Below are 27,154 nucleotides of genomic sequence, written 5' to 3' on the forward strand. Positions count from 1 at the left end.
TTATGATCTGTGCTGGTGGGAGATGGGAATTTGCAAGGAGGGCAGGGGATCAGCCAATGATCTAAAGCCACACAGTGACAAGCCTGCTGACGCTCACTTCCCATCATGCCTCTGCAAGGAACAAGGTAGAGCCGTTAGAGTGTGTCAAGCAAGTTTTATTTTTCTTCAGCTCTGTCCGCCTCCTGCTGCCGGCAGTGGGTTGGGTGAGGCTCTGAGCCTAGGTCCTGGGTCTCCGTTGTCCTTGTCAGAACATGTTGTATCTCAGCCTGGGCCCGACATAAGCTTTTGGCCTCCTGCTTGTGGAACAGGTAGACTGCGCCTGCCCCCAGCACCAGACCCACACTGGGTGTCCAGAGCATTATGGCCACTTCCCTGGCCTCTTCTCCTGCAGCCAGGACACACAGCAACACCAGGAGGGACAGCCCCAAAATCATCACATAGCCAAAGAGTGCAGCCCACCAGCGAGCTTGAGCTATGCCTCGCCCCAGCTCTGTCCTCGCCTCCCTTAGCGCGCTGATCAATGCTGACCTTTCCGCTGATCCTAGAACAAGGGAGGGTCAGTAGACAGGGGAGGGTCAGGATGGAGGCGGGGGCTGCCTTATAGTAGAAAGGAGGGTGTCGGGTAAGCTGACTCACCATGGGCAGAGCAAGGGTCTTCCTGAGGGGGGCTGTGCTTCACACACAAAGTAGCCATGAGGGCCTCGTGGTCAGAGAAGGGGGTGCCATTGTGGGGGTCACAGCCCGTAGTGGTTTTCAGAGTCTTACAGCAGATGTGGAAGCCAGAGACTGCCTAGGAAGAGCGAGAACACAGAGAAGCGTTAAATTCTCCCAGAGAACCAGCCAACAGGATCCCATCCTCTAGCTATCAGTGGCCCAAGACCGCACCAGCTGAACTAAAAGATCAACATGGAGACCCCAAGACGGGGGAAGAGACTAGAGAAAAGCATGCTGGGAAGAAGCGCCTTCCTGACCTTGTAAAGCACGTAGTCGATACGGACGCCAAAGGGAAACGGCCCCAGGTCCTGCTGGCTGACGTAGCAGTTCTTGGGTACCATGGTACAGCCGTCCTCTGAGCCCTGGGGAAACACGTGGCTAGGATGCTGAGAGACAGGAACACTGCAACGAGTGGTGGGGGTAAGTGGAAAACAGTCTCTCACCTTAAAGTCCTCGGTCTCAACAAAGGCATCACGGAGCCCCGTCCACTCTTTCAGTAGGCAGCAGCCCAGGTCTTTGGGGTGCATGTTGAGATCCCCGCACAACAGGACCACATTTGCTTTCTTGGATGTGTGGCTGAGTTGGGGCAGAGTGGCAAGGAGGGAATCCTTCCCTTACTATCTGCCCTGTCAAGGACAACCGGCACCCCCTCAACCCCAGTCCCCACCCCACATCCCCCATGAAGCCCAGGCTCACACACTGGATGAACTGGGCCAGTTCCCAAGCTTGGGCCACACGGTGTGCGAAGTAGATATCCTTCTGCCGGCTGTACTCAGCGTGCAGCTAGAGTGGGATCCATGAAATTAAAGAGAAGGCTGTCTGAATCAGGCTCGTCACCTGTCACACGGCACGGAGTTTGACCCAGGATGGGTGAACCTTGCCCACGGCTATCTTGTGATGCCAGGCCTCACCCCCACAGAGGAACTATCACCGCAGCTTGTGCCGCTGCCTAAGCCTGTCAGCCCTACTCACATGGGTCACGTAGGCGTTGAGCACCAGTCCGCTTAGATGGAGCACCAGCAGCCCCACAGCCTTCCCACAGAACCAGTCTCCATGATAGAACTGCAGGCAAGGGGAGACAAAAACTCAGGGGACCGACGCCCTCCTGCCAAGGCCCCAGGGAGGCTGCATCCAGTCCGTGTTAGCAAGGATCGGGGAGAGATCTTTACCTTGTAGGGGTAACCATTGAGAGTATAGACGTGCTGGACAATTTCCTGGATTGGGTGTCTGGAGAACACACAGAGGCCACTGCCAATGATTCCGCTGAAAACAAACGCTTGCTTAATAACCAGAAAGGCAAGGAGGGAAGTACCCACCCTCCTCCCCTCCGCTGTCTCCCAGCCCTGATCAGCGACTTTTCTCTAATGATCAGCCCCAGAACAAAGCTTAAGACAGCAGCCCTTGCGAGAAGAGATGCTGGTCTCACACCCAGAGGAAGAGGATCAGGGGTACAAGCAAGAATGTCTCGGAGAACTTCCTCGTCTGAGAACAGGCTGAGAACACAGACTTTTCACCTTCTGAAGTAGTGTGCATCCGGGTAGGTGAGCGATAGCTTTTGCTTTAAGTACTGGAAGTCCTGCTCACTCCACACCTGAGGAAGAAGGTGAGGATACTTGCTTGGACTTCATCCCGCACAGAACAGCCCTCGTGCGCCCCCTGCAGCCCTCCTTCGCCCCCTGCAGCCCTTCTCCAACCTAGGCTGCTTACAACCTCACCTCCTCCAGCAGAGCCAGGTCAAAGCTCTCCAAGTTCAGAAAGTCTCCCAAGCGCTTCATGCGGTCGGCCCTATGCTTGCTTAGGTAGGGGATGTCCCTAAAAGGGGGTAGGGGTGGAGGATGCAGGGGGCAGGAGAGATAGGTCAGCGGTTCAATTCCCAGCAAGCACATGACAGCTCACAACTGCCTGTAACTCCAGTTCCAGGGAATCCAGAACCTTCACACAGACAGACAGGCAAAACACCAATGCACATAAAATAAAAAAATAAATCTTCTTTTAAAAGGAAAGGTTCGGAGTGATTACTGATGCCATCGCCTCAGCTCTGGGTGATGGGGACTTTGGTGACTGCTGTCACCACCCAAGCTCTGGGCTTTGGGTGATGTGGACTTCGGCGGTTCAGGAAGGACAAAGCTGACTGGGCTTAAGACCTGCTTCCTTCCTAGGCTTGTTGCGGGTGGGGACAGGAAGGTGGCTCCGAGGCCTCAGCCCGCGCCTGGGCGCACTTACCAGCAGTTGAGGTTGAAAACCCTCAGCCGCAGAGAAAAGTTGTGCTTCATGGTTGGAGTGCTTCGGAGCAAGGGTGGCGAGGCTGACCGCGCGCACAGGTTGCCGGCGCTGTCCCGCGCTGCCCCGACCCAGGAACGCGAGCTGGTTTGGGGCGGGGGGGGGGGGGGGACGACTCCTGCGTTACTGGGACAACAGGCCGTCCTCCCACCTGAAAGGAGATCGGCCGCTAGTGCTGGGCTGGCTGCTCGAGGCCGCCGGCAGTCCCGGAAGGAGTCTCGGGTGGACCGTTCCAGGTTCTTAGAGCCTTCGGTGGGTTCTCCGTACCGCGGCCTACAGGTTCCTGGCTTGGCTCTGGCCCGGCTTCGCCAGCAACAGGCTCAAAGTTGATGCGAGGCCCCGCCCAGGAACCCACTCAGGTCCCGCCCCTTGCGGGCGTCGGGGGCGGAGCCACGCGGTTGCCGTGACGACTTGCATTATTTGTGTTCCGGGCTTTCCGCTAGCTCTGCCATGGCCTCTCAGCAGCCGTGCCGGCCGAAGACGAAGCCCCCCGAGTGCCAAACGGAGTTGCCTCCGGAGCCGCCGCTGAAGCTGAAGGTGGTGGGGCTCTTCAAAAGCTCCAGCTTTCAGATGTCGAAGACCATCGCTGAGGTAACCCCCTCGCCCCAGACGGCACGCGCGCCTCAGCCTCCCTGCCGCGGTCTCGCCAGCGCTGGCGGGGGTTCCACGTTCTGTCCTCGGGCTGGATGGGGGCGTGGAGGACAATTGCAGGTCGCGCGCGGGGAAGGGCGACCTGGAAAGAGACAGGCGAGCGTTCACGGGGAACCGTATGGGGAGATTGGTCATTTCCGAGCACCTATGGATGGAGATGCTGGTCCACGTGAAAATTTTAATTGAATGATGGATTTACAAAATTCAAAATCATGGAAAACTAATCAAAAGCTCCAGCTTTCAGGTGTCGAAGACCATCGCAGAGGTAACCCCCTCGCTCCAGACACCGCATGCACCTCAGCCTACCTGCGTCTAGTTTTTTAATAACCAACTCCTTGTTTTTTTGTTTGTTTGTTTTTGTTTGTTTTGTTTTTTTTTTAGTAATTTAATTGTGGAAGGTCCTTTCCTTTATAATTTCTGTAGTTGTTGCTGCATTTTAGCAGAATCAGATACTTTTCAGATTCCTAAGAGATGGCCCAGAAATGCTATGAAGAATCCAAGTATGGCTTTGTAAACAAATCTAGCCAGGTTAATCGGGCCGCAGCACGCCTGCAACCTGGAAGCAGGAAAAAACCTGGGGGCTATGACGGCGAAATACACGCAGCTCTGCACCAAGAACTATTTTGTTTCTGCTTGCTTTTTCCAGATTCACCTTCAGAAAACACACACACACACACACACACACACACACACACACACACACAGAGCCCCTTGCTTGCTCCAGCATTTCTGCTTTGCTTTTTCCAGATTCACCTTCAGAAAACACACACACACACACACACACACACACACACACACACACACACACACACACAGAGCCCCTTGCTTGCTCCAGCATTTCTGCTTTGCTTTTTCCAGATTCACCTTCAGAAAACACACACACACACACACACACACACACACACACACACAGAGCCCCTTGCTTGCTCCAGCATTTCTGCTTTGCTTTTTCCAGATTCACCTTCAGAAAACACACACACACACACACACACACACACACACACACACACAGAGCCCCTTGCTTGCTCCAGCATTTCTGCTTTGCTTTTTCCAGATTCACCTTCAGAAAACACACACACACACACACACACACACACACACACACACAGAGCCCCTTGCTTGCTCCAGCATTTCTGCTTGCTTTTTCCAGATTCACCTTCAGAAAACACACACACACACACACACACACACACACACACACACCCTTGCTTTCTCCAGCATCCAGAGTAAAAGTGCTGTCTTGCGTGTGAATTGGAGGATGAAGGCTTCTTGCTTCTGTTTGTTTCTTTATTGTTTTGAACAAATGGCTTTATTTTACAGCTAAAGTTTCAGAGTTTGAAAGATACTACTTTTCTTTCTTTCCTTCCTTCCTTTCCTTTCCCTTCCCTCCCTCCTTTCCCTTCCCTTCCCCTTCTTTCCTTCTTTCCTTCCTTATTTCTTTCTTGACCTTCTTAAGACACTAATATTTCCTGTGGTTGTTCTACACTGCAGGGAAAGCATTTGCAACTTTGTTTTTCTTCCTGGGAAGTTCGAGTAGTAAATATGTTAGGTGTTCTGAGACACAATTTCAGACTTACATTGTAAAAACAGTGTGCCCAGGTGTGGTAACACAGACCTATAGTCCTGGCCCTCAAGAGGCCAATAAAGGAAGTTGATGGTCACACTGGCTACATAGTAATTAATACCTTGTCTCCACAACAAAGCAATGGACACAGGATATAAGTGTTCTAATAAAGCTTTATTGTAGATGCTGAGTTTTGTGTGTGTGTGTGTGTGTATATATATATATATAATATATATATATAAATTTGATGTAACATGAAATGTGATTTATCTTTTGAATAATTTCAACCATTAAAAGATGCAGAAGTGTGCTTGACTGTCAGTTCTTTCAAAAACTGTTCAGGAGATAGCACCTGCTATAGAGGATACTAAGTCAACAAAAGCGATGTTTTTAATATTGTAATAATGTCATTTTCCCTTAAGTTTCTGCCTCTCTGGGCTATATTCAAATATGAGAATGTATCAGTGTAAATTCAGTTCTAGCATAATTGAGGATAATTGATTATAATCCCAGTATGTTTGTGAGTAATCCCAGATGCTTGATTTATAGATTTGTTAACGGTAAGGATAAATATTAGCATATATTTTAATTTGAATGTAATCCAGTCTATAACAAAGGTGTTATGAACAAGCATAACAGGGCCTAATTTGAAAATGACTGATCTCATTACTTTACATAATTCTTCACTTAGAAACAGTGATCGTCCTGTGGGATTGTCTGAAACTGAACACAGACTGTGGAATTGAGGAAAGTTTTGTTGTTTGGGTACCACAGTCTAAGATGGTGTCTTAGTTAGGGTCTTACTGCTGTGAACAGGCACCATGACCAAGGCAAGTCTTACAAAGAACAGCATTTAATTGGGGCTGGCTTACAGGTTCAGAGGTTCAGTCCATTATCATCAAGGAAAGAGCATGGTAGCATCCAGGCAGGCATGGTGCAGGAGGAGCTAAGAGCATCCTCAGGCAGCTAGGAAGGGGGTCTCCAAGCCCACACCCACAGTGACACACTTCCTCCAACAAGATAGTACCACTCCCTGGGCCAAGCATATGCAAACCATCACAGAAGACCAATGGCCAAGTTGCTGTTGCCATCTTGCCCCTATCCTAGAGTATGATACACTGTCACCCAGGCTCTCTCCCTCTTGAAATCACCTTACCTGATAGGCCTGTGCCGTTTAGAACACAATGGGGGCCTCAAAACATCATCCTTAGCAGTCGAGGTTTGGTTCCCAACACCACGTCTGCCAGCTTACAACTGCAGCTCCAGGAAATCCAGTGGCCTCTTCTCACACTCACATAAGCACTAAATCACCTCTCTTCCCAACCCGACATGCACATACGCATAATTTTTTAAAGTCCGTTTTAGAAGTAATTTTCCTCTGATTCACACACATGAAAAATGTTTGGCCAAAGGACACTTAATACTAAAACTTAGCTACAAGCCTAAACTTAGTGTTTGCTTCTCCTTTCCCTGAAAGGCGAAATCACAATAGCGTCCCTTTGGTCATTCTCCTGACACCAATAAATAAAAGCAATAATATTTGTTATTTTTTGCTACAAATCAAGCAGCCATGAGTCTACTGAGATTTAACCATTTACTTTAGGGGGAGTGGGAGCCCTAAAAGAACGTAACAGATCCTAAAACCATTGGTATAAACTCACTGAGTTATGTATCAATACTCCTCTATATATCAAATGAGGTAGCAATATAGGAAAACTAAGGCGTGCTTTTCCCTCTTGTTCCCTGAAGGTGAGAGAAACCAGTCAGGGTCCGAGTGTCTCGGTAGAGCCTCTGGGAACAGGGCAGGGCCTCTCAGGCAGTGTAGTCTGCATGTGCTGTGTGAAACTCCCTGAAAGAACCCCTGAAGTTGGGGGGAAGTGATTTTTGACTTGAAAAAGAGAACCTGGGGGCTGTTGTGATTAGCTGATCAGGGATTAGGTTCCCTGCTGTGCAAGCATGAAGACCTGAGTTCAGACTCCTGGTATCCGTATGAAAGCCAGGCACTTGGAGTTCATGTAGAACCCTGAGCCTGGGAAGGGGAGCCAGGTAGGTAGGTCTCGGAGCTCTCTGCCTGTCAATCTAGCTGACGCAGATCCAGGTTTACTGTGGAGGGTAGCAGTGGAAAGCCTCTGGTCTCCACAGGTGTGCACACACACAGCCAGCTCACCCCACCCCCAAATAGTGAGTAAATACATAAATGAGAATTTAAACTGTTCTGTCTTGAAACCTAGACTTTGAAAGCCAATTACCCATCCAGATTCGAAGATCCTGTGATAATTCCTCTTCAAGAATTTGCTTGGGATCGGTATCTGGAGGAGAAAAAGAGGGTAAGGGATACGTCGGCATGTCGGGGGGGGGGGCGGGCGTGGGGCATGGTGGGGATATTGACAAGTATCTTTCTATGTGAATTATTTTGCAGTTTGGGGAGAATGACAAATCAAGCTGTGATTATTTCTCTTAAGTGCATACTTTCCCTAAATTATTTTAATCATCTTCCCAGATACCTTCCCTAAATAGTAAAATACTTCCAGAATGTTCTTTTAAGTAGCATGCGAGAGATACATTTTAAACTGTCAGAGATGATAGTTAGCCCTGCTGGCCACCCTTCTTTCTTGATGCCTTGCTTGCACTTCCTGTGACACCCTGGCTCTCAGAGTACAGTGACCTGGCCCTCCATCCAGAAAGTGTATTATGTACACCAGGGATAGCAGAGTTGTGCAGGCGCTGTTGTCTGAGAGCCACCCTCCCATGAGTCAGCTTGTCTTAGTAGGAGCTTTGTTCTCTAGATGTCTCTCCTAACAGTACTTTTAAAGAGCCCAGACCTTCCCTGCAACTAGCACAGCTCGTTTGAAATAGATACTAGATAAGAGGAAAGCTTACCTCCGAGATGCCACCTTCCTCAGATGCCTCCAGATAATGTTATCTGAAGCCCAGAGGGAGAAGGTTGCAGGTGTGGCATTCTGACTCAGTCACGTACCATATGGGGAAGTCACAGCAAACACTTCTATAGAGTGCTCAAGATATAGAGGACAGGACTCTAGCACAGGGAGGAGGGCCACATTCAGATCCTTCTTCAGCTAGGAGTAACCACGGGTCCTGGTTTGCCTGGCATATGGGAAGTGCAGTGTTAAAACTAGAGCCAAAGAAGGAAAGTGGAACAGTTGGCTAACCTAACATAAGACACTTCTTTAGTCGATAGTTTTTATCTATGTGCATGGGTGTTTTGTCTGCACGTATGTCTGTGCACCACATGTATGCCTAGTGCCCACGGAGGCCAAAAGAGGGCAACTGGATCTGGGCCTGGAGTTAGAGACAGTTGTGAGCCACCATGTGGGCACTGGGAATTGAACCTGGGACCCCTGGAAGAGCAGCCAGTGCACTTAACCACTGAGCCATCTCTCCAGCCCCTACATAGAGTAACTTTGGAAAGTTTTATAATATTACCAACCAGCCTCACATTCTCTGCCTGCACATTGTCACCCCATCCTCTTACACCCCATACCCCTCCCTTTCCAGCCCAGGCTACCTGGGGAGCTGTGTGCACTCTCCTGCATGCCTTCCCCTTGTTCTGAGTGAGGTTTTCTAGGTCAGCACTGCTGCTTTACTTGGTGTGTCTCCTTTCTTCTTTCTCCCACCCCCATATTCACGCTTGTCACCTTATCTTTTTCAGTGTCACCGTGTCCGTGTTAAGTGCAGAGCTTCCTGGCACATTCGGTCCTAGTGAATCGGTTCATTAGGCTTAGCTGGCCATATGCTTCTGCAAAACATAATGTTTCCCTATAGGCACAGCTTCAGGGACCATGAAAAAGCCCATCTCCCTGCTCATAAACAAACAAATAAGGGCAGCATCATAAGACGTTAGTAGCAGAGAGCTCTAGAAAACATCAGGGCCAGGCAAGCCAGCACCATCTCCTGATATGCATCAGACACAGAGATGAAGTGCTCGAGTTCTCCTGCCTTCTATTGTGTTCCGCTATCTCACTGAACAAAATGTCCAGTTATATTTCCCTCTCTTGTTACAGGCTTGGGTCTTGCAAAATAGAGCAAGAAATCTACACGCGCCAGGGATTGCTTAGGCCTTACCAGTGATTCACGCTTGATCGTGAGCAAGTTTGCTCTCTGGAGTGAAAACCGGGAGGCAGGGTTTAAGAGAGGCACGGAAAGCAAGCAAGTTAGAGGATAGCTCTTAGAGGAGCCGGAGATCCAGATCACGGGCAGGTTGGAGGCAAATCATTGCCCAAACTAGGACTTCTCCAATTCAGTCTTGAGACCAGCAGACTGGGAGAGTAAGAGGTGACAGATGGGGCACCTGTATGTCCTCTATGGAGAGGGAACATTGCTACTTCATGTTGTAGAGAGTCTTAAACACAGCTCAGCAGGTGCACACTGCCATTATTGAAGACCTCGAAGTGGCCTTACCTCAGGAGCACCACCCACAGAGCACAGATTGACAAAGTGACCACTGCAATGGCATGAGGGTGTAAGGTTTTTAATCCACATACGTGGGGTTGCTCATCCACACAGGGAGAGGCAACCCCGAACCCAAAAAGCACACAACTTTTACTCATTACAGAGGGCAGACTTCAGCAACAGGGTTAGCTGGCTCATTCTCATTGGTAGTACACAGGACAAAGGATCTGGTCAGGTATTGGCTGGCCTGCTCAAGGGGCTGTTCTTGGCTTAGTCACTTTCCTCATCTAGCCGTGCACCTGGCCTTGGAGAATCACTGGGAAAGGCTAAGTTGGCACCTTAGAGGGGCAGTGGAACTGGGTGATCGGGCAGGGTCAAGATGTCATCTTGTGGTCATTCTTGAAGTCTACCTCAGGGAGGGGTAGGGAGAACAGTTGTTTTTGTTTTGGCTAGTTTCCATTAAGCCTGGCCACTCTGACCACCAAGACCTTGCTCCTGTATTCCCAGAGTTTCGTTCTTACAGCTTTGTTTCTCGCATCTTTGAAACTGTATTTCTTCACCACGTTCTTGTCTGTTGGCTTAGTTTGGATGACGTCTAGACAGTCTCCAAATCTGTCAAACAGAGAGCGGTGAGGAGAGAGAGAGCGAGCAATCCTGTGAATCTGAGTCAAGGTTGGCCAGAGGAGCAAGTCTGAACTTGGAATGACCTTTGTCTCCACTCTTGCAAGACTTGCTAACCAAAGACGACAACGGAAGGCACAGTCTGGGTGCTGGTCCTGTCTTGCAGATGGCTAGCTTCCTGAATAAAGCAGAGCTTAAAGGGTCAGCTGTCCCTGCCATTGCAGCTTGTGGTGACAGGCAGCAGAACCAGCATTTCCCTGGATTTCACTAGAGGCAGATTCTCTGTCAGCCCAAGTCCGGCAATCACAGGGGCTCACGAATCAGCTTCCGCTGTAACTTACAAGTGGCTGCACTAAATCACCCATGGTTTGCCAAGGCTGGCACTGGGAAACAACACGCCATGTCTTCTCAGCGGTCAGTGTTTCTCTGACCACACTGGAGACTTAGGAAGTTGATGGCGGCATTGCATGGATGGAAATGAGTTTCATTTTAAATTTAAAAGTGTTGGGGGATGTGAGTTTTCTTCCTTGTCCTTGATTATGTATAAACTCCTGTTGGCCTCCAGGAGGCATTTTCTACTCTCCTCTGTCCAGAATAATCACTGTCTCGACCCCACCCCTCTCCCCCTTCTTTCTCAGTTCTTTGCATTGAAAACCATGCTGTCTTCCACAAATGCACACAGTAGAGTGTGCCTCATAAATGGAAACAGTGCATTTAATTCACAGATTAACGCCCAGCTGCTTTATGTCCATGTTATTATTACCAGATTCCATCAGTGTCCGGTTACAGTAGTTTGAAGATCGCTTTTTAAGGTATTCGCTCTTCTTCACTATGTTGAGTCTCAAAAACAGTAAGGGTTTTCTTTTTTTTTTTGACAGCAGAATTCTGAAAGATGTTTTTAAAAACATATTTTAAGGACTGGAAAGATGGCTCAGTGGTTAAGAGCACTGACTGCTCTTCCAGAGGTCCTGAGTTCAATTCCCAGCCACCACACGATGGCTCACAACCATCTGTAATGGGATCCGATGCCTTCTTCTGGTGTGTCTGAAGACAGCCACAGTGTACTCACATACATACAAAATTGATAAATCTTAAAAAAAAAAAAACACTTTAAGAGATGCAATCCTGGAGCTGGTAAGTCAGGCTGTAGAATTCTCCTCAAGCTCCAGCTTGTGGGTTTAGCAGTTGTTTTCTTCTGTCATCATTATTCCCTCCTTTCCCTGTAGGAACTGAAGGGTGAAACCTGGGTCTATTCCTCCTATGTGATATGCTTTATCAATGACCAGCTCCTGGGTAACGCACTTGATCTGAAGAAGTGGGCCCAGAAGGTGTGGGATGTGGTCGATATCCGGCCCAGTGCACTGTACGAGGCGCTTACTCTGGACTATGCCACGAAGTTCTTGAAGGACACCAAGGCAAGTTCCACAGACGTCTAGTGGGGTTTCCCATTATTTGTATTGATTCGCCATTAACTGTGGATATGTTCACAAGGTGGATACTCGGGACAAGCAGTTAAGGTGTAACCCACCCCCACCCCCAGGGACCCTATTAAGGCAGTTGCAAAGGATTATAGGTTCAGAGTTTGGCTGGGCAAGGTGGGAAGCAGCAGCTGAGTTTCTCTTCTGTTCAGATCTCCGGGCATGAACTACCGCTTTTAGAATGGAAACACCCTTCCACATGACCTGTAGTGTTAGCTTCCCTGGAGACAGAGGCAGGAAGACCGTTTGTACTCTTAGTTCTAAGGCCGGTTTGGACAGTCTCAAGGCAAATCAGAAACTGTTGAAACCCATAGTTCGTTTTGTGCTGTGAAGCCTTTTTAATGAATCTTTGTTATTACATGATATTTAATATTTTAGTGGTTACTATTACTTATTATTATTAAATGTTTTCACGAATATGTATTATTATGAAGGTGTGTGCACCACTCCACGCTCGTGGAATTGTCTCTCTCCTTCAGTGATGTGTGGGTTCTGAGGGTTGAACTCAGGTCATCGGGTGAGTAAAGGATTTGTCTGCTGAGTCGCCCCACTGGTCCTGTATGCCAAAGGTGTGCAGGCGCCCTCAGAGGCCAGAAGATGGCTGAAGTTAAAGGCTTTTGCAAGGCCCTTGATGTGGGTTCTGAGAACTGAGCTTGTGTCCAGCAGCCAGCTCGGTTAACCTCTGAGTCACCTCTCCAGCCCCCGGCCTGGAAATATTTTAATTAGTCTTTTCCAACACCTACGTGAGAGTTACTGCTCCTTCGCACTGAGGTGTGAAAAGTGTGAACCGAGATTAACAGCCAGGAGTCCACTACAGGGTGAGGATGTTTTAAAGCAGGAAAGAGTTGGCAGCAGCTGCAGTGGGGAAGACTGATAGGAAGCATGAGTTTCAGCAGAGACAGACAGACAGACAGACAGACAGACAGACAGACAGACAGACAGAAACCAAGGAAGGATGATGTCCTTTGCTTTGTGTAGTAAACACCATGAGCCACAGCAACTTGGGAAGAAAGAGATTTGTTTGGCCTGACGTCCATCTTCAAGTGAAGGCAGGGCAGCTGCCTGAGGCAGGAGCTGAGAGTCATGAGAGTTACTGTTGAGTTTTTATTGCTGTTATGGTTCAGCTTGTATTTGCTGTGTTGTGGTTAAAATCTTATCTCCGAAAATAATGCATTTTTTAAAACATTTCTAAAACTTTCTTACAAACACTGACCTGCATCATTTTTTCTCCCTGATTTTAATAGCATGATTTTGTGTTCTTGGACATTAGTATTGATCTTGCTCCAATTGGAAGGCTGATTTTTGAAGTAAGAGAATTTTTCGCTACATTTTTCAAATAAATTTTAAGGAGTCTGTAATTGATCAGATACTGAGTAATCTTTGAAACCTTCTGTCTTTATTTTATAGCTATATTGTGATGCGTGCCCCAGAACATGTACAAATTTTCAGGTCTTGTGCACAGGAACATCAGGGTTTTCTGAGAGAGGCATAAAGCTTCACTACAAAGATTCGATTTTTCATCGAGTAGTCAAGAACGGTTGGGTACAAGGAGGAGGTGAGCTAAAAACTGTAAATATCATCAAAGCAGAGTGCCCAAACTTTCATTCATTTACCTTTGTAGAATTCATAAAGAGGTAGGCCTGGCCTCCAATTTGCCTCTACCTCCTGAATGCTGGCATTAAAGGTGTGCACTACCACACCTGGCCTTGGACAGTCTTTGGGTGTTAGGGGAGGCATGTGTATATGCAGATGCCTTTGTTTTATCTTTTGCATCAACAGTAGCATAATTTAGATGCCCCATGCTCTCTCCAAATACATTTTCTCTGTCTGCTGAGTGTTGTTTCTAATTCTATTTTTAAAAAGAAAGCACATGCCTGCCACAGCCAGCTTGCTTACACATGGATACGATAGTTCAGTCCTCTAGCCAGTATCTCGAACACGGTACAGAGGAGAGGGTGGACCAGACAGCTAAGGAAGTAGAAAGTACGTATGGGGGAGGCTGGGCCACAGAAGACAGACCTGCTTGGCTCTCAGGTGTGGGTGGATTTGAAAGATCTTGTACCTGGAGACTTTATAGTGGGAATATTGCCTAAGCCAAGGTAAGTAGCTGTTATAAACTCCAACTACAAAGAAAAAACTCTCACATTGTATGAAAAGGAATTTTGTTCCTACAATGTTATTTAAACGAGTAAGATATTACTGTGGATAAGTATGTTTTTTGCAGTACCGGATGTCAGACCGTACATGCTGGCCTTCCACATGCTGGGCAAGTAAGTATTCTCCCACTGAGCAACACTCCCAGCCGAGAGTATTAGAGGAGTGAAAATCTAAATGTGACTTTTCAAAAGCATCTACCTGTGCGTGTATATGTGAGAGGGTGAATTGAGTACCTGCAGGTGTGTGTGCGCGCATGTGCAGAGGCCAGAGGTCAACCTTGGGTACCGTTCCTCAAGAATTTACCTGGTTTGTTGAGGTAGGGTGTCTTACGGTGATTGGTGCTTGCCAATTAAGCTAGGGTGACTGGACAGTCAGCTCCAGTATCCATGGCATCTCCAGCATGTGCCATCCTGTCCCCTTTTTACATGGATGGTGGGGACCAAACTCAGGTCTTTGTGGTTGTGAAGAAAACACTTTACCATGTGAGCCACCTCCCCAGTACTTAGAAAATCTATTTTCATGTTCAAAAAGGAGTTGAAGAGATGGCTCAGTGGTGAAGAGCACTTGTTTTTGCAGAGGACCTGGGTTCGATTCCCAGCACTCAGAAAACAGCTCACAACTGTCCATAACTCCAGTTCTAGAATGCACATAATATACAGACACATCTGTAAGCCAAACACGCATATGAATTCAGTATTTGCTGGGCATGGGGGTGCGTGCCTTTAACCCCAGCACTGGGGAGGCAGATCACTGTGAGTTCAAGGCCAGCCTGCTCTACAAAGCAAGGTCCGAGACAGGCAGCATCGTCACACTGAGAAACCCTGGCTCCAAAGAGCTCTCCCCATTTTGTTGGCTCAGTTTAATCTTTCCAGTTCTCTGAAAAGCAAAGTGAAACATGGAAAAAAAAAAAACAGATCAAGCAAATGGATCTGTGAGCATCCTCTTTAAATTCTGGCCATACGATGGCTTAATATTGTTCAAAGGCTTTCCATTCTAACTTGTTGATAAACATGAGAATGATTGCAGGCTGAGGAGAAGTTGTAGTATTTCCAGCTGGGCACCTTAACTCTAGACTTGATATAAGATGTGAGCAGAATCAAGCTTAGGCGTCTGCTCCTGTCAGCCCTGCACTCTGATCTGGCTGTTGTCTTTCTCTAGATATAGTAGAAGGACGAGGGGATGACGGAGAGTCTATTTATGGACCAACGTTTGAAGGTACGTAGCTTTCGATTCACCAGTCTCCCCACCTGGTTATTCAAATTTAAGAGGGTTCAAATGAGACAATGTGGGGTAATATTTAGTTGAAACTGGAGTTTAAAGCAGTGCGACCCTTCAAACTAGAGATGTTTTTAAAGTGACGCTTTGCCTCCCTGGCACTGGAGATGAAATGGAGATGGCTTTATGCTTGCTTGCCTAGCACGCATGAACCGTGGGCTTCATCTCCTAGACCACATTAATACGTATGGTGGATCGTGCTTGTAGTCCCAGCACAGAGGAGGTGGAGACAGTGACAGCCTCTTCAAACTGGCTTTGTTGGCATTTTGCCACGACTCTGGTAATCTTTAACACTATTCCTACCATCTGGTATAATAAGAGGAAACTGATGACTCACTGGGATTTACCTCTCCTCCCATTGATGCGGGACAAGACCCTCCTCTGCTCCGTATGTGGATGGAGCCATAGGTCCATCCCTGTGTACTCTTGGGAAGGTGGTTTAGTCCCTGGGAGATGGGGAGGGGGGCTCTGGTTGGTTGATATTGTTGTTCTTCCTATGGGGTTGCAAACCCCTTCAGCTCCTTCAGTCCTTTCTCTAACTCCTCCATTGGGGACCCCGATCTCAGTTCAATGGTTGGCTGCCAGCATCTGCCCCTGTATTTGTCAGGCTCTGGCTGAGCCTCTCAGGTGACAGCTGTATCAGGCTCCCGTCAGCATGCACTTCTTGGCATCAGCAATATTGTCTGGGTTTGGTGGGTGTATATGGGATGGATCCCCAGGTGGGGCAGTCTCTGGGCGGCCTTCCCTTCAGTCTCTGCTCCAAACTTTGTCTCTGTGTTTCCTCCCATGAATATTTTTGTTCTCCCTTCTAAGAAGGACTGAAGCATCCCTATTTTGGTCATCCTTCTTGAGCTTCATGTGGTCTGTGGATTGTATCTTGGGTAATCCCAGCTTTTGGTCTAATATCTACTTATCAGTGAGTGCATATCATGTGTGTTATTTGGTGATTGGGTTACCTCACTCACGATGATATTTTCAAGTTCCATCCATTTCCTAAGAATTTCATGGGGTTGGGGATTTAGCTCAGTGGTAGAGCACTTGCCTAGCAAGCACAAGGCCCTGGGTTCGGTCCCCAGCTTTGAAAAAAAAAAAAAAGAAAGAAAAGAGAATTTCATGAAGTCATTGTTTTTAATAGCTGAGTAGTACTCCATTGTGTAGATGTACTGCATTTTCTGTATCCATTCCTCTGTTGAGGGACATCTGAGTTTTTTCCAGCTTCTTGCTATTATAAATAAGGCTGCTATGCACATAGTGGAGCATGTGTCCTTGTTATATGTTGGAGCATCTTTTGGGTACATGCCCAGGAGAGGTATAGCTGGATCCTCGGGTAGTACTATGTCCAATTTTCTAAGAAACTGCCAGACTGATTTCCAGAGTGGTTGTACCAGTCTGCATCCCACCAACAATGGAGGAGTGTTCCTCTTTCTCCACATCCTCACCAGCATCTGCTGTCACCTGAGATTTTGATCTCAGCCATTCTGACTGGTGTGAAGTGGTGTTGTCATTTTTATTTTAATTTTCCTGATGACAAAGGATGTTGAACATTTCTTAGATGCATCTCAGCATTCGATAATCCTCAGTTGAGAATTCTTTGTTTAGCTCTGTACCCCATTTTTAATAGGGTTATTTGATTCTCTGGAGTCTTAACTTCTTGAGTTCTTTCTATATATTGGATATTAGCCCTCTATGTAGGATTAGTAAAGATCTTTTCCCAATCTGTTGGTTGCCATTTTCTCCTTTTGACAGTGTCCTTAGCCAAGGGACTCGATGTGAACGTCCTCAGATATAGCTAGGCTAAGCGGAGATCGATGGTCCGGGGTTGGTGGTGTTGACAGTGTCCTTTGCCTAACAGAAGCTTTGCAATTTTATGAGGTCCCATTTGTTGATTCTTGACCTTAGAGCATAAGCCACTGGTGTTCTGTTTCAGGAAATTTTCCCCTGTACCCATGTGTTCAAGGCTCTTCCCCACTTTCTCTTCTATTAGTTTCACTGTATCTGGTTTTATGTAGAGGTCCAAGTCCACTTGGACTTGATCTTTGTACAGAGTGATAAGAATGAGTTGATTTGCATTCTTTTACATGCTGTTGAAAATGCTGTCTTTTCCCCCCCTCACTGGATGGTTTTAGCTCCTTTGTCAAAGATCAAGTGTGTGGGTTTATTTCTGGGTCTTCAATTCTATTCCATGATCTACCTGCCTCTCTCTGTGTGTGTACCAAAACCATGCAGTCTTTATTACTATTGCTCTGTAATACTGCTTGAGGTCAGGGATGGTGATTTCCCCAGAAGTTCTTTTATTGTTGAAGATAGTTTTCCTTATCTTGGCTTTTTCGCTTTTCCAAAGGTATTTGCAAATTGCTCTTTCTAACTCTATGGAGAATTGACTTGGGATTTTGATGGGGATTGCATTGAATCTGTAGATTGCTTTTGGCAAGATAGCTATTTTTACAATATTAATCCTGCCAATCCATGAGCATGGGAGATCTTTCCATCTTCTGAGATCTTCTTTGATTTCTTTCTTTAGAGACTTGAAGTTCTTGTCATATAGATCTTTCACTTACGTGGTTAGAGTCACACCGAGGTATTTTATGTTAGTTGTAACTATTGTGAAGGGTGGTGTTTCCCTAATTTCTTTCTCAGCCTGTTCATCCTTTGAGTAGGATGAGTTGATTTGTGTGACTTAATTTTATATCCAGTCACTTTGCTGAAGGTGTTTATCAGGTTTAGTAGTTCTCTGGTGGAATTTTTTTGGGTTCACTTAAGTATATTGTCATATCATCTGCAAATAGTGATTAACTTCTTCTTTTCCCATTTGTATCCCTTTGACCTCTTTTCGTTGTCTAATTGCTCTGGCTAGTACTTCAAGTATTACATAGAATAAGTAGGGAGAGAGTGGGCAGCCTTGTCTAGTCCCTGGTTTTAGTGGGATTGCCTCAAGTTTCTCTCCATTTAGTTTGATGCTGGGTACTGGTTTGCTGTATATGGTTTTTACTATGTTTAGTTATGGGCCTTGAATTCCTGATCTTTCCAAGACTTTCATCATGGAGCGGTGTTGAATTTTGTCAAATGCTTTCTCAGCACTTAATGAGATGATCATGTGGGTTTTTTTCTTTGAGTTTGTTTATATAGTAGATTATGTTGATGGATTTGTATATATTGAACCATCCCTGCATCCCTGGGATGAAGCTACTTGATCATAATGGATGATCATTTTGATATGTTCTTGGATTTGGTTTGCAAGAATTTTATTGAGTATTTTTGCGTCGATATTCATAAGGGAAATTGGTCTGAAGTTCTCTTTCTTTGTTGTGTGGTTTAGGTATAAGAGTAATTGTGGCTTCATAGAAGGAATTGGGTAGTGCTCCATATGTTTCTATTTTGTGGAATAGTTTGGATAATATTGGTATTAGGTCTTCTATGATGGTCTGATAGAATTCTGCACTGAACCCATCTGGTCCTGGGCTTTTTGTGGTTGGGAGACCTTTAATGACTGCTTCTATTTCTTTATGAGTTATGGGTCTGTTTAGATGGTTTATCTGATCCTGATGTAACTTTGGTACCTGGTATCTGTCTAGAAAATTGTCCATTTCCTCCAGATTTTCTAGTTTTGTTGAATATAGGCTTTTGTTGTAGGATCTGATAGCTTTTTAATTTCCTCAGTTTATGTTGTTATGTCTCACTTTTCATTTCTGATTTTGTTAATTTGGATACTGTCTCTGTGCCCTCTGACTAATCTGGCTAAGGGTTTATCTATCTTGTTGATTTTCTCAAAGAACCAGCTCCTGGTTTTGCTGAGTCTTTGTATAGTTCTTTTTGTTTCTACTTGGTTGATTTCAGCCCTGAGTTTGATTATTTCCTACCATCTACTCCTCTTGGGCGGATTTGCTTCCTTTTGTTCTAGAGCTTTTAGGTGTGCTGTCAAGCTGCTAATGTATGCTCTCTCCAGTTTCTTTTTGGAGGCTCTCAGAGCTATGAGTTTTCCTCTTAGCACTGCTTTCATTCTGTCCCATAAATTTGGGTATATTGTGCCTTCATTTTCATTAAATTACAAAAAGTCTTTAGTTTCTTTATTTCTTTCCTGACCAAGTTATCATTGAGTAGAGCATTGTTCAGCTTCCGTGTGTATGTGGGTTTTCTGTTGTTTTTGTTGTCATTGAAGACCAGCCTTAGTTCTTGGTGATCTGATAGGATGCATGGGATTATTTCAATCTTCCTGTATCTGTTGAGGCCTGTTTTGTGACCAATTATATGGTCAGTGTTGGTGAAGGTACCATGAGGTGCTGAGAAGAAGGTATATTCTTTTGTTTTAGGATGAAATGTTCTGAAATCCATTTGGTTCATAACTTCTGTTAGTTTCTCTGTCTCTGTTTAGTTTCTGTTTCCATGATCTGACCATTGATGAGAGTGGGGTGTTGAAGTCTCCCACTATTAGTGTGAGGTGCTTTGTGTGCTTTGAGCTTTAGTAAGGTTTCTTTTATGAATGTAGGTGCCCTTGCATTTGGAGCATAGTTGTTCAGAATTGAGAGTTGGTAGAATTTTCTTTGAAAGTTGATTTTATTAGATATTCGATATTAGATATGACTACTCCATATTAGATATGACATTCGATATTGGAATGACTACTCCAACTTGTTTCTTGGGACCATTTGCTTGGAATTTCCCCGCCTTTTACTCTGAGGTAGTGTCTGTCTTTGTCACTGAGGTGCATTTCCTGTATGCAGCAAAATGCTGGGTCCTCTTTACACATCCAGTCTATTGGTCTACGTCTTTTTATTGGGGAACTGAGTCCATTGATGTTAAGAGATATTAAGGAATAGTGACTGTTGTTTCCTGTTATTTTTCTTGTTAAAGGGGGAATTATGTTTGTGTTGCCCTCTTCTTTTGGGTTTGTTGAAAGTTCATTACTTTCCTGCTTTTTCTAAGGAAAACTCCTTGTGTTGGAGTTTTCCATCTATTATCCTTTGTAAGGCTGGATATGTGGAAATATATTGTGTAAATTAGGTTTTGTCATGGAATATCTTGGTTTCTCCATCTATGATAATGGAGTTTTTCTGGATATAGTAGCCTGGGCTAGCTTTTCTGTTCTCTTAGGGTCCGTATGACATCTGCCCAGGATCTTCTAGCTTTCATAGTATCTGTTGAGAAGTCTTGTGTAATTCTGATAGGTCTGCCTTTAACATATGAATGTTACTTGACCTTTTTCCCTTAGTGCTTTTAATATCCTTTCTTTGTTTTATGAATTTGGTGTTTTGACTGTTATGTGACAGAAGGAATTTCTTTTCTGGTCTAATCTATTTGGAGTTCTGTAGGCTTCTTCTATGATTTTGGGCATCTCTTTAGGTTAGGAAAGTTTTCTTCTATATTTTTTGCTGAAGATATTTACTGGTCCTTTAAGTTGGGAGTCTTCACTCTCTTCTATATCTATTATCCTTAGGTTTGATCTTCTCATTGTATCCTGGATTTCCTGGATATTTTGGGTTAGGAGCTTTTTGAGTTTTGCATTTTCGTTGACTGTTGTGTCAATGTTTCTTTAAGGGATTTTTGTGTTTCTTCTTTAAGGGCTTCTACCTGTTTACCTGTGTTGTCCTGTATTTCTTTAAGGGAGTTATTTTTGTACTTCTTAAAATCCTCTAACATCAGCATGAGATGTGATTTGAAATCATAATCTTGCTTTCCCACTGTGTTTAGGTATCCGGGACTTGCTGTGGTCGGAGAACTGGGTTCTGTTCTCTCTGGGTGTGTATGCCAAGTGGCCTTGGTTTCTGTTGCTTAGTTTCTTGTGCTTGCCTCTCACCATCTGGTTATCTCTCATGTTTGCTGGTCTTGCTGTCTCTGACAGTGGCTTGACCCTCCTGTATGTCCATGTGTCAGCCCTCCTGGGAGACCAGCTCTCTCCTGGCGGGATTTGGGTACCAAGAGCTGTGGCACAAGGTCAGCTCCAGGCAGAAACCAAAAGGATCCTGTCCCAGAGTGCTGCTGGGTTACCATGTCCTGAGGGCTCTGGGCGGGTCCCTCTCAGCAGAAGTGGTGGTGTCACCTGTGCTCCCAGGTGTGTCAGCACTCCTAGGAAATCAGGTCTCCCAGAGGGATCTGGGCACAGAGAGGTGTGGCACAGGGTCATCTCCCGGCCTAGACAGCAACCCCAATTCCAGATTCTTAAAAGATTCATCCTCATACTTCTGCTCCTCCACAATCACTCCAGTACCAACTTCCGTAGTAGTCAGGGTTCTCTAGAGTCACAGAGCTTATGGACAGTCTCTATATAGTAAGAAAATTTGTTGATGGCTTACAGTCTGTAGTCCAACTCCCCAACCATGATCATCAGCAGCAATGGATGAAAGTCCAAGGATCTAGCAGTGGCTCAGCCCCACAAGGCAGGCAGGCGAAGAAGAGGGAGGAGAATCATCTTTTATAAAAAGTATTCCAGAGGCAGGCGAATGGCTCAGTGGGTGAGAGCACCTGCTGCCCAAGCGTGAGCCGCTGAGTTCAGAATCAAGCACCATGGAAAGGGCTGGGCATGGTTGTGTGTGTCTGTGTCATGCGTGTCCAGGGTAAGGGGTGCTGGGACCTGTGATGGACAGCTTAGTTCCAGGTTCAATAAGAGAATGAAACAAACTGAAGAGCAGGACACCCCGTGTCTTCCTCTGTCCCCATCTTAGTTCTGTTGTTGTGAAGAGACACCATGACCAAAGCAACTCTTACTGGAGAAGATACTGAGTTGGGGGCCTTCTTACAGTCTCGGAGGGTTAGTCCGTTATCATCACAGTGAAGAGCAGGTAGCAGGCCCAGAGAGGAACACTGGGGCTACTGCACCGGCAACCCCACTCCCAGCAACACACCTATGCCCACAAGGCCACACGGCCTAATCTTTCCATGTAGTCCACAGACCAATGACTGAATATCCAAATAAGCTTAGCCCACGAGGACAGCGTTCCTAACCACGGTCCTCGCAAGCGTGTGCACAGGTTCAGGTACCTGCACATGATGTGTGTGCATCAGTCCCCCTCTTCCCTTTCTCCCTGTCCCCGTCCCTGTCCCTTCCCCCCTCCATCCCTCCCTCCCCCCTCTCTCCCTCCCTCCCTCTTCCCTCTCCCTCCCCTCCTCCTCCTCTCTCTCTTTCTCTCCCTCTCTCTTTCCCTCTCTCCCTCCCCTCCCCTCCCCCCCCAGGTACTTTTAAATCCTTTTACAGAAAGTGTCAGGGATGGAGAGGTGGCTTGGTGCCGACTAGCACTTGCCGCTCTCTCTCACAGGCAACCTTGGGTAGCACCCCAGCACTCACAGTTCACAACTGCCTGAAACTCCAGCTCAGGGGATCTAATGCCCTCTTGTGGATAGCAGACATGCACATACATACACATAAAATAAGAAGGAGTCTTTTTAAAAAGCACAAAACCTTTGCATCACGCAACACTATGCAATAAAAATCACTTTTTTTTTTATAGCAAAACCAGGATTTCGTCTTTAAAGTCCCAGTGGCATATTAAAGCACAGGAGGGAAGGCTGATGAGTAAGGCACTTCTTCAAGGACCAGATTTCAGATTCCTAGCAGCCCTCATAGAAGCTGGCTGTCATGGCAGCCTTTTTTTGATTTAGCACTAAGGAGGTGGAGACAAGGGATCATTAGGGCAAGCTGAACAGCTACACTTAGCAAATCAGTGAGCTCTGGGCTCAGTGAGTTACCCTACCTCAGTATATGAAGTGGGGGTGCAGTTGATGAAGACACTTGCTGTCAACCTCTGGCCTCTGCACACAGTTTTACTACATAACTGCTATAATAAACACAGGCTTTACCTTGAAAACTGCTGTGTGTAGTAGGTGGATCTGTGGGTCAGATAAGCCTTGAAATTGCAATCTTCTTTCCTTAGTCTGAGGTCCAGCTATCTAGGTAGATACGTGTTAACTGATTAAGGTTGCAGTGACCCCAACACCTTAGACACGCTAGGTTAGGTACCTGACCTCTGGCTAAATCTCTGAGCCAGGATTTCATAGTCAGTGGATAATGGCTTCGTCATGTACCTCTCAATTCAGCGCATTTGAACCTGGAGGCTGTGTTAGTTACGTCTCTGTGATGAAATATCTAAGAAAAGCAATTTAGGGGAGGGGAAGGGTTTGCTTTGGCTCGCAGTTTGAAGGTGTGGCAGCAGGAGTTTGAAGCAACAGGTGACAGCATCTCATCTAGTGGAGGAAGAGTGCTATGCTCAACTCACTCTTCCCATTTTACTCAGGCTGAGCCCCAGCCATTTGATGGTGCAGTCACAGTGAGAGGGACTCTTCCCTGTTCAGTCAAACCTTTCTGGAAACATTTCATGGACATTCCCAAGCTGCATTTTCAAGGGTATTGAAAATCCTGTCAAGTTGGCGATGAGATTAATTATCAGAGAAACAGACCTGGGGGTGATCCTTCTAAAAATGGGGGTCTCCTCAGCAAATCTGACCTTTTCACATGTAGCCTTACACTTACGCACCCTGAACCATCCTTTCCCTCGAAAGTCAACCCCCAGGAGGCTGGAGATGAAAGTGTTATTGAGTATGAGAGGGAATAAACACAGATTACTTTCTTCATCATAACTATGTAGGAGCACACCTGAGCCAGTTAATGTGACAGGGGTCCTAGGACTATAGCCACAGGGTCCTCACACAGGACAGGAACACTATGTGAACTAGAGAGCCCGGTGACCCCACAGCATGTAAGGGCTGTGACAGAGCTCTGTGTGAGAGCTGCAGGGGACAACCAGACCCGCAATGCAGTCCAGAAAGGTTTATGCACACATGGTTGTCTGAGCAAAGCCCCACTGCCATGGCCCAAGGAAGTCTGTTGCCATTCACTGTGAGCAGTGCAGATACCAAGGATCTTAAGCTGTGTAAAGTCAAATGAGCTGAACACTCAGGTAGCAGCTCTAATAAGGTTCTACATCTTTGAAGACGTTTGCTCAAATATTTGAAAGTAATTAAAGTTAATGGGACTGTTTACAGTTTGGAGTATGTTGCTAAGTGTGAGGAAGCCTATACCAGAGCTTCCCTGTTCCTTCCACATTGTAATTGTTGGAAATGATGCAGACACCTCAATGACCCCGATTACTCTCTCCTAGATGAAAACTTTTCGGTTCCTCATAATAAGCGGGGAGTTCTTGGAATGGTCAACAAAGGGCATCATACCAATGGTTCGCAATTCTACATCACACTGCAAGCAACTCCCTATCTGGATAAAAAATACGTGGCTTTTGGGTATGTATGTTATAGGTTTTAATAATCACACATACAAGAGGTTACCCAAAATATTTGCACGGTTAGTGTGCATAGTCTACGATTAGCCAAAGATAGGGCTAAAAGCAAAAATTTAGCAATAAAGAGTTATAATAAACTTATTATCCAGAAAACACAGAAACTAGGGACGGCACGATGACCCAGTGGGTAGAGCTGTACAATCCTGATAACCTGAGCTCAGTTCATGGAACTCTTAAAGGTGGAAGGAGACCCAACTTCATAACAATTGTCTTCTGACTGCAACACATGTACCATAATAAACACCCCACACACATGTGTGTCACACACACACACACAACTTTTAGATACAGAAATTAAACACAGCTATGGTAATGATCTGTCTACTCGTTGTCTGTCTGTCTGTCTTCTGTACCTACCTATCCATTTACCTATAATCATCATTAGAATATTACTAAGAGCATGTTAGGCTGTGGGCCACAGCAAGTGTAAATGCCATCACTCTGTGTTCTGTTCTCTGCTGAGTTACTGCTGAGCCCACGAGGAAGCAAGCATCTGCCTTTCCTGGCTATGGTGGGCCATTTCTGGGTGTCTGGTAGGTTGTCTGCACCCCCACCCCCACCCCAGGGCCGTTTGTTGCCTCTGCAACTCACGAGTGACATTCATATGGCTGTCCACTTCAACTGCAATAGTGCCTTTAGTTGAAAGAACAGGAAATTAATGTTCTTCCTAAAGGTAGCTTTAATTAGATGACGTTTCAGTCATAGACTCAGAACTTAAATAATGAGTTGTTTTCCGTTTCTCTCACACCAATAAAGTATTCTCATTGTGGAAATGCTTTTGTTCTGGTTTGTGAGAATATTTCTCTCTCTCTCTCTCTCTCTCTCTCTCTCTCTCTCTCTCTCTCTCTCTGTCTCTGTGTGTGTGTGTGTGTGTGTGTGTGTGTCTCGATTAATTTTATATACAAAATAACTTTATCTCTTCTCGGATCTCTCAAATACCCACTTTCACCTTGCTGACAGTCCTCACCCCTTTCATCTTGCTGATGGTCCTCACCGCTTCTATTCCGATACAGCTGCCCCTCTCAGACACAAATGGGACCCCATGAAACTGCAGTGCTCCCATTACCACCGGCTCCTACAGTGACACACAGCATACAGTCAGTGTGGCACTCCATGCCCCTCCTGCCCCACACCCTTACCCAGCCATCACTTGTGCTGTTTTCTTGATTCGTTCAGTAAGAGTTTTTTGGGGCACCTGCGTCTGGTATTACTGATGTTTACAGTGACGAGACACAGGCCTGACTCTCAGAGACATTAGACACCACAGAAAGAACCCCAGCAAAACCAAAGAAGCCAATAAAAAGCAGGGACCTCATATGGTCTATTGGAAGGCTTGAAGTGGATTAAGGCCACACCTCGAGTTCCAGAGTAAAAGCCAACCCCGCTCCTTTGGAGCCTTATGGGATGTCTGTCGGTGGCTGTTCTTGGGAAGAGCTCATTTTGCTGTCATCACCACTCTGGCCTCAAGGGGGCAGTGCATCCCTTTTATTGTTTCAGCTCGCGCTTACCTTACCCCTGAGCTCTCCAAGTAATAGTTTCAGTCAGGTTGGAATAGTTCCACAGGACCGCACAGAACACCGAGAGGAAGCTGGAGAAATGTAATTACAAAATAGGCAGCTAGTCTTGTTGAGGTGAATGAAATATACCTTCCTGCCCATGTGAAGCTGCTGCTTCCCTGGGGTCTCCAGCATTTCTGCTTCTGGAAGCCCACATGCGATTAACAAGGCCTGGAGAACAGAAGTTTCTTGTCTATCCAAGGCGAGCCCTCTTTCCAAGTTCTGATTTCTGAAGCTAGATGATGTCAGGACTGGCTATCAGTGATCCACAGTATGGCCTTGCCCATAAAACTGCAAGCTTGTCAGAGCCCCATGTGTACACGTGGGAGAAGTGTCGGGAAATGCAAGTTGAGCGTGGTGGTGGTGGGGTTTCATTTCCAGAGGGTCTTAGGGCGGAAGGAACCTGGAAAGCTGTGTGAACTAGGTAGCTAAAGTGAGGTTGAACGTTAGCCACATAGAGGAAGAGGAAATGACAGCAAATCAAATCAGTGTTTAGAAAGAATAAGGAGCTCTTACAGTGCCCTGAGGAATAGAGACAGACTACAGAAACGGGACAGACTACAGAAACGGGATAGACTGACTACAGAAACGGGATAGATACAGAAACGGGATAGACTACAGAAACGGGATAGACAAGGACCGTTGGGCTGTAGGTGCCGTGCATGCTTCAGGGTATGGATTTTTCCAAAGATGACAAGGAGCTATGGAGGGATTTTAAATTGTGAGCAACTTGAGTGGCTCGTTGGGAAGATTACTGCAGAAGTCAAGAGTAAACGGGAAGAGAATGAGCGTACACAGAGCCCAGGCAGGAAGGTCTAGTCATGATAGGTATAGATGAGGGTCTATCTACAGCACAAGCTGGGAGGGAGGGAGGAAGCAAACGCCAGTGATGCTTGGGTTACATTCACGGGGCTCGATGACACTAAAGATGGTGAAGGTAAGAGCACAGCAGGGTCTGGACCAGTGTCGTACAACTGGACTCTCTGAAGTGATGCAGATTATAGTTTCTACTGCCCTCCCTGTACAGCAGCAGACAGCACACACCCATGGCCACTGGACACTTGAAATGTGACCAGTGCAAATAAGAAGACATTTAATTTGATTCTAAGAGAGGGGCGGGGGGGGGGGGGAGAGAGATTTGATTGTGTGTTTGCTTGCACATGCTTG

The 27,154-nt window shown here is 46.2% G+C and overlaps 2 protein-coding genes across 4 annotated transcripts in view; one reads left to right on the forward strand and one right to left on the reverse strand.

The window, feature by feature from the left end:
* Positions 1-134: 134 nt before the first annotated feature.
* On the reverse strand, positions 135-3,249 carry Smpd2 (sphingomyelin phosphodiesterase 2). The gene is given in 10 exon segments (NM_031360.2): positions 135-541; positions 637-790; positions 972-1,076; positions 1,158-1,290; positions 1,415-1,497; positions 1,687-1,776; positions 1,884-1,977; positions 2,229-2,305; positions 2,430-2,526; positions 2,938-3,249. Coding segments are annotated over 10 exon segments (1,269 nt in total). The 5' UTR covers positions 2,988-3,249; the 3' UTR covers positions 135-155.
* Positions 3,250-3,444: 195 nt separating this feature from the next.
* Ppil6 (peptidylprolyl isomerase like 6) overlaps positions 3,445-27,154 on the forward strand; it is a 28,823-nt gene continuing 5,113 nt past the window's right edge. For all 3 annotated transcript variants that reach the window (XM_017601826.3, XM_001064326.7, XM_039099297.2), the window contains exons 1-7: positions 3,445-3,585; positions 7,441-7,536; positions 11,467-11,655; positions 12,963-13,025; positions 13,126-13,273; positions 15,034-15,090; positions 24,237-24,372. In XM_017601826.3, coding sequence (XP_017457315.1) covers positions 3,445-3,585; positions 7,441-7,536; positions 11,467-11,655; positions 12,963-13,025; positions 13,126-13,273; positions 15,034-15,090; positions 24,237-24,372 — 830 coding nt within the window. The remainder of the gene's footprint in view (positions 3,586-7,440; positions 7,537-11,466; positions 11,656-12,962; positions 13,026-13,125; positions 13,274-15,033; positions 15,091-24,236; positions 24,373-27,154) is intronic.

The sequence above is a fragment of the Rattus norvegicus genome, chromosome 20 (genome assembly GCF_036323735.1).
Source record: "Rattus norvegicus strain BN/NHsdMcwi chromosome 20, GRCr8, whole genome shotgun sequence".
Lineage (NCBI taxonomy): Eukaryota > Metazoa > Chordata > Mammalia > Rodentia > Muridae > Rattus > Rattus norvegicus.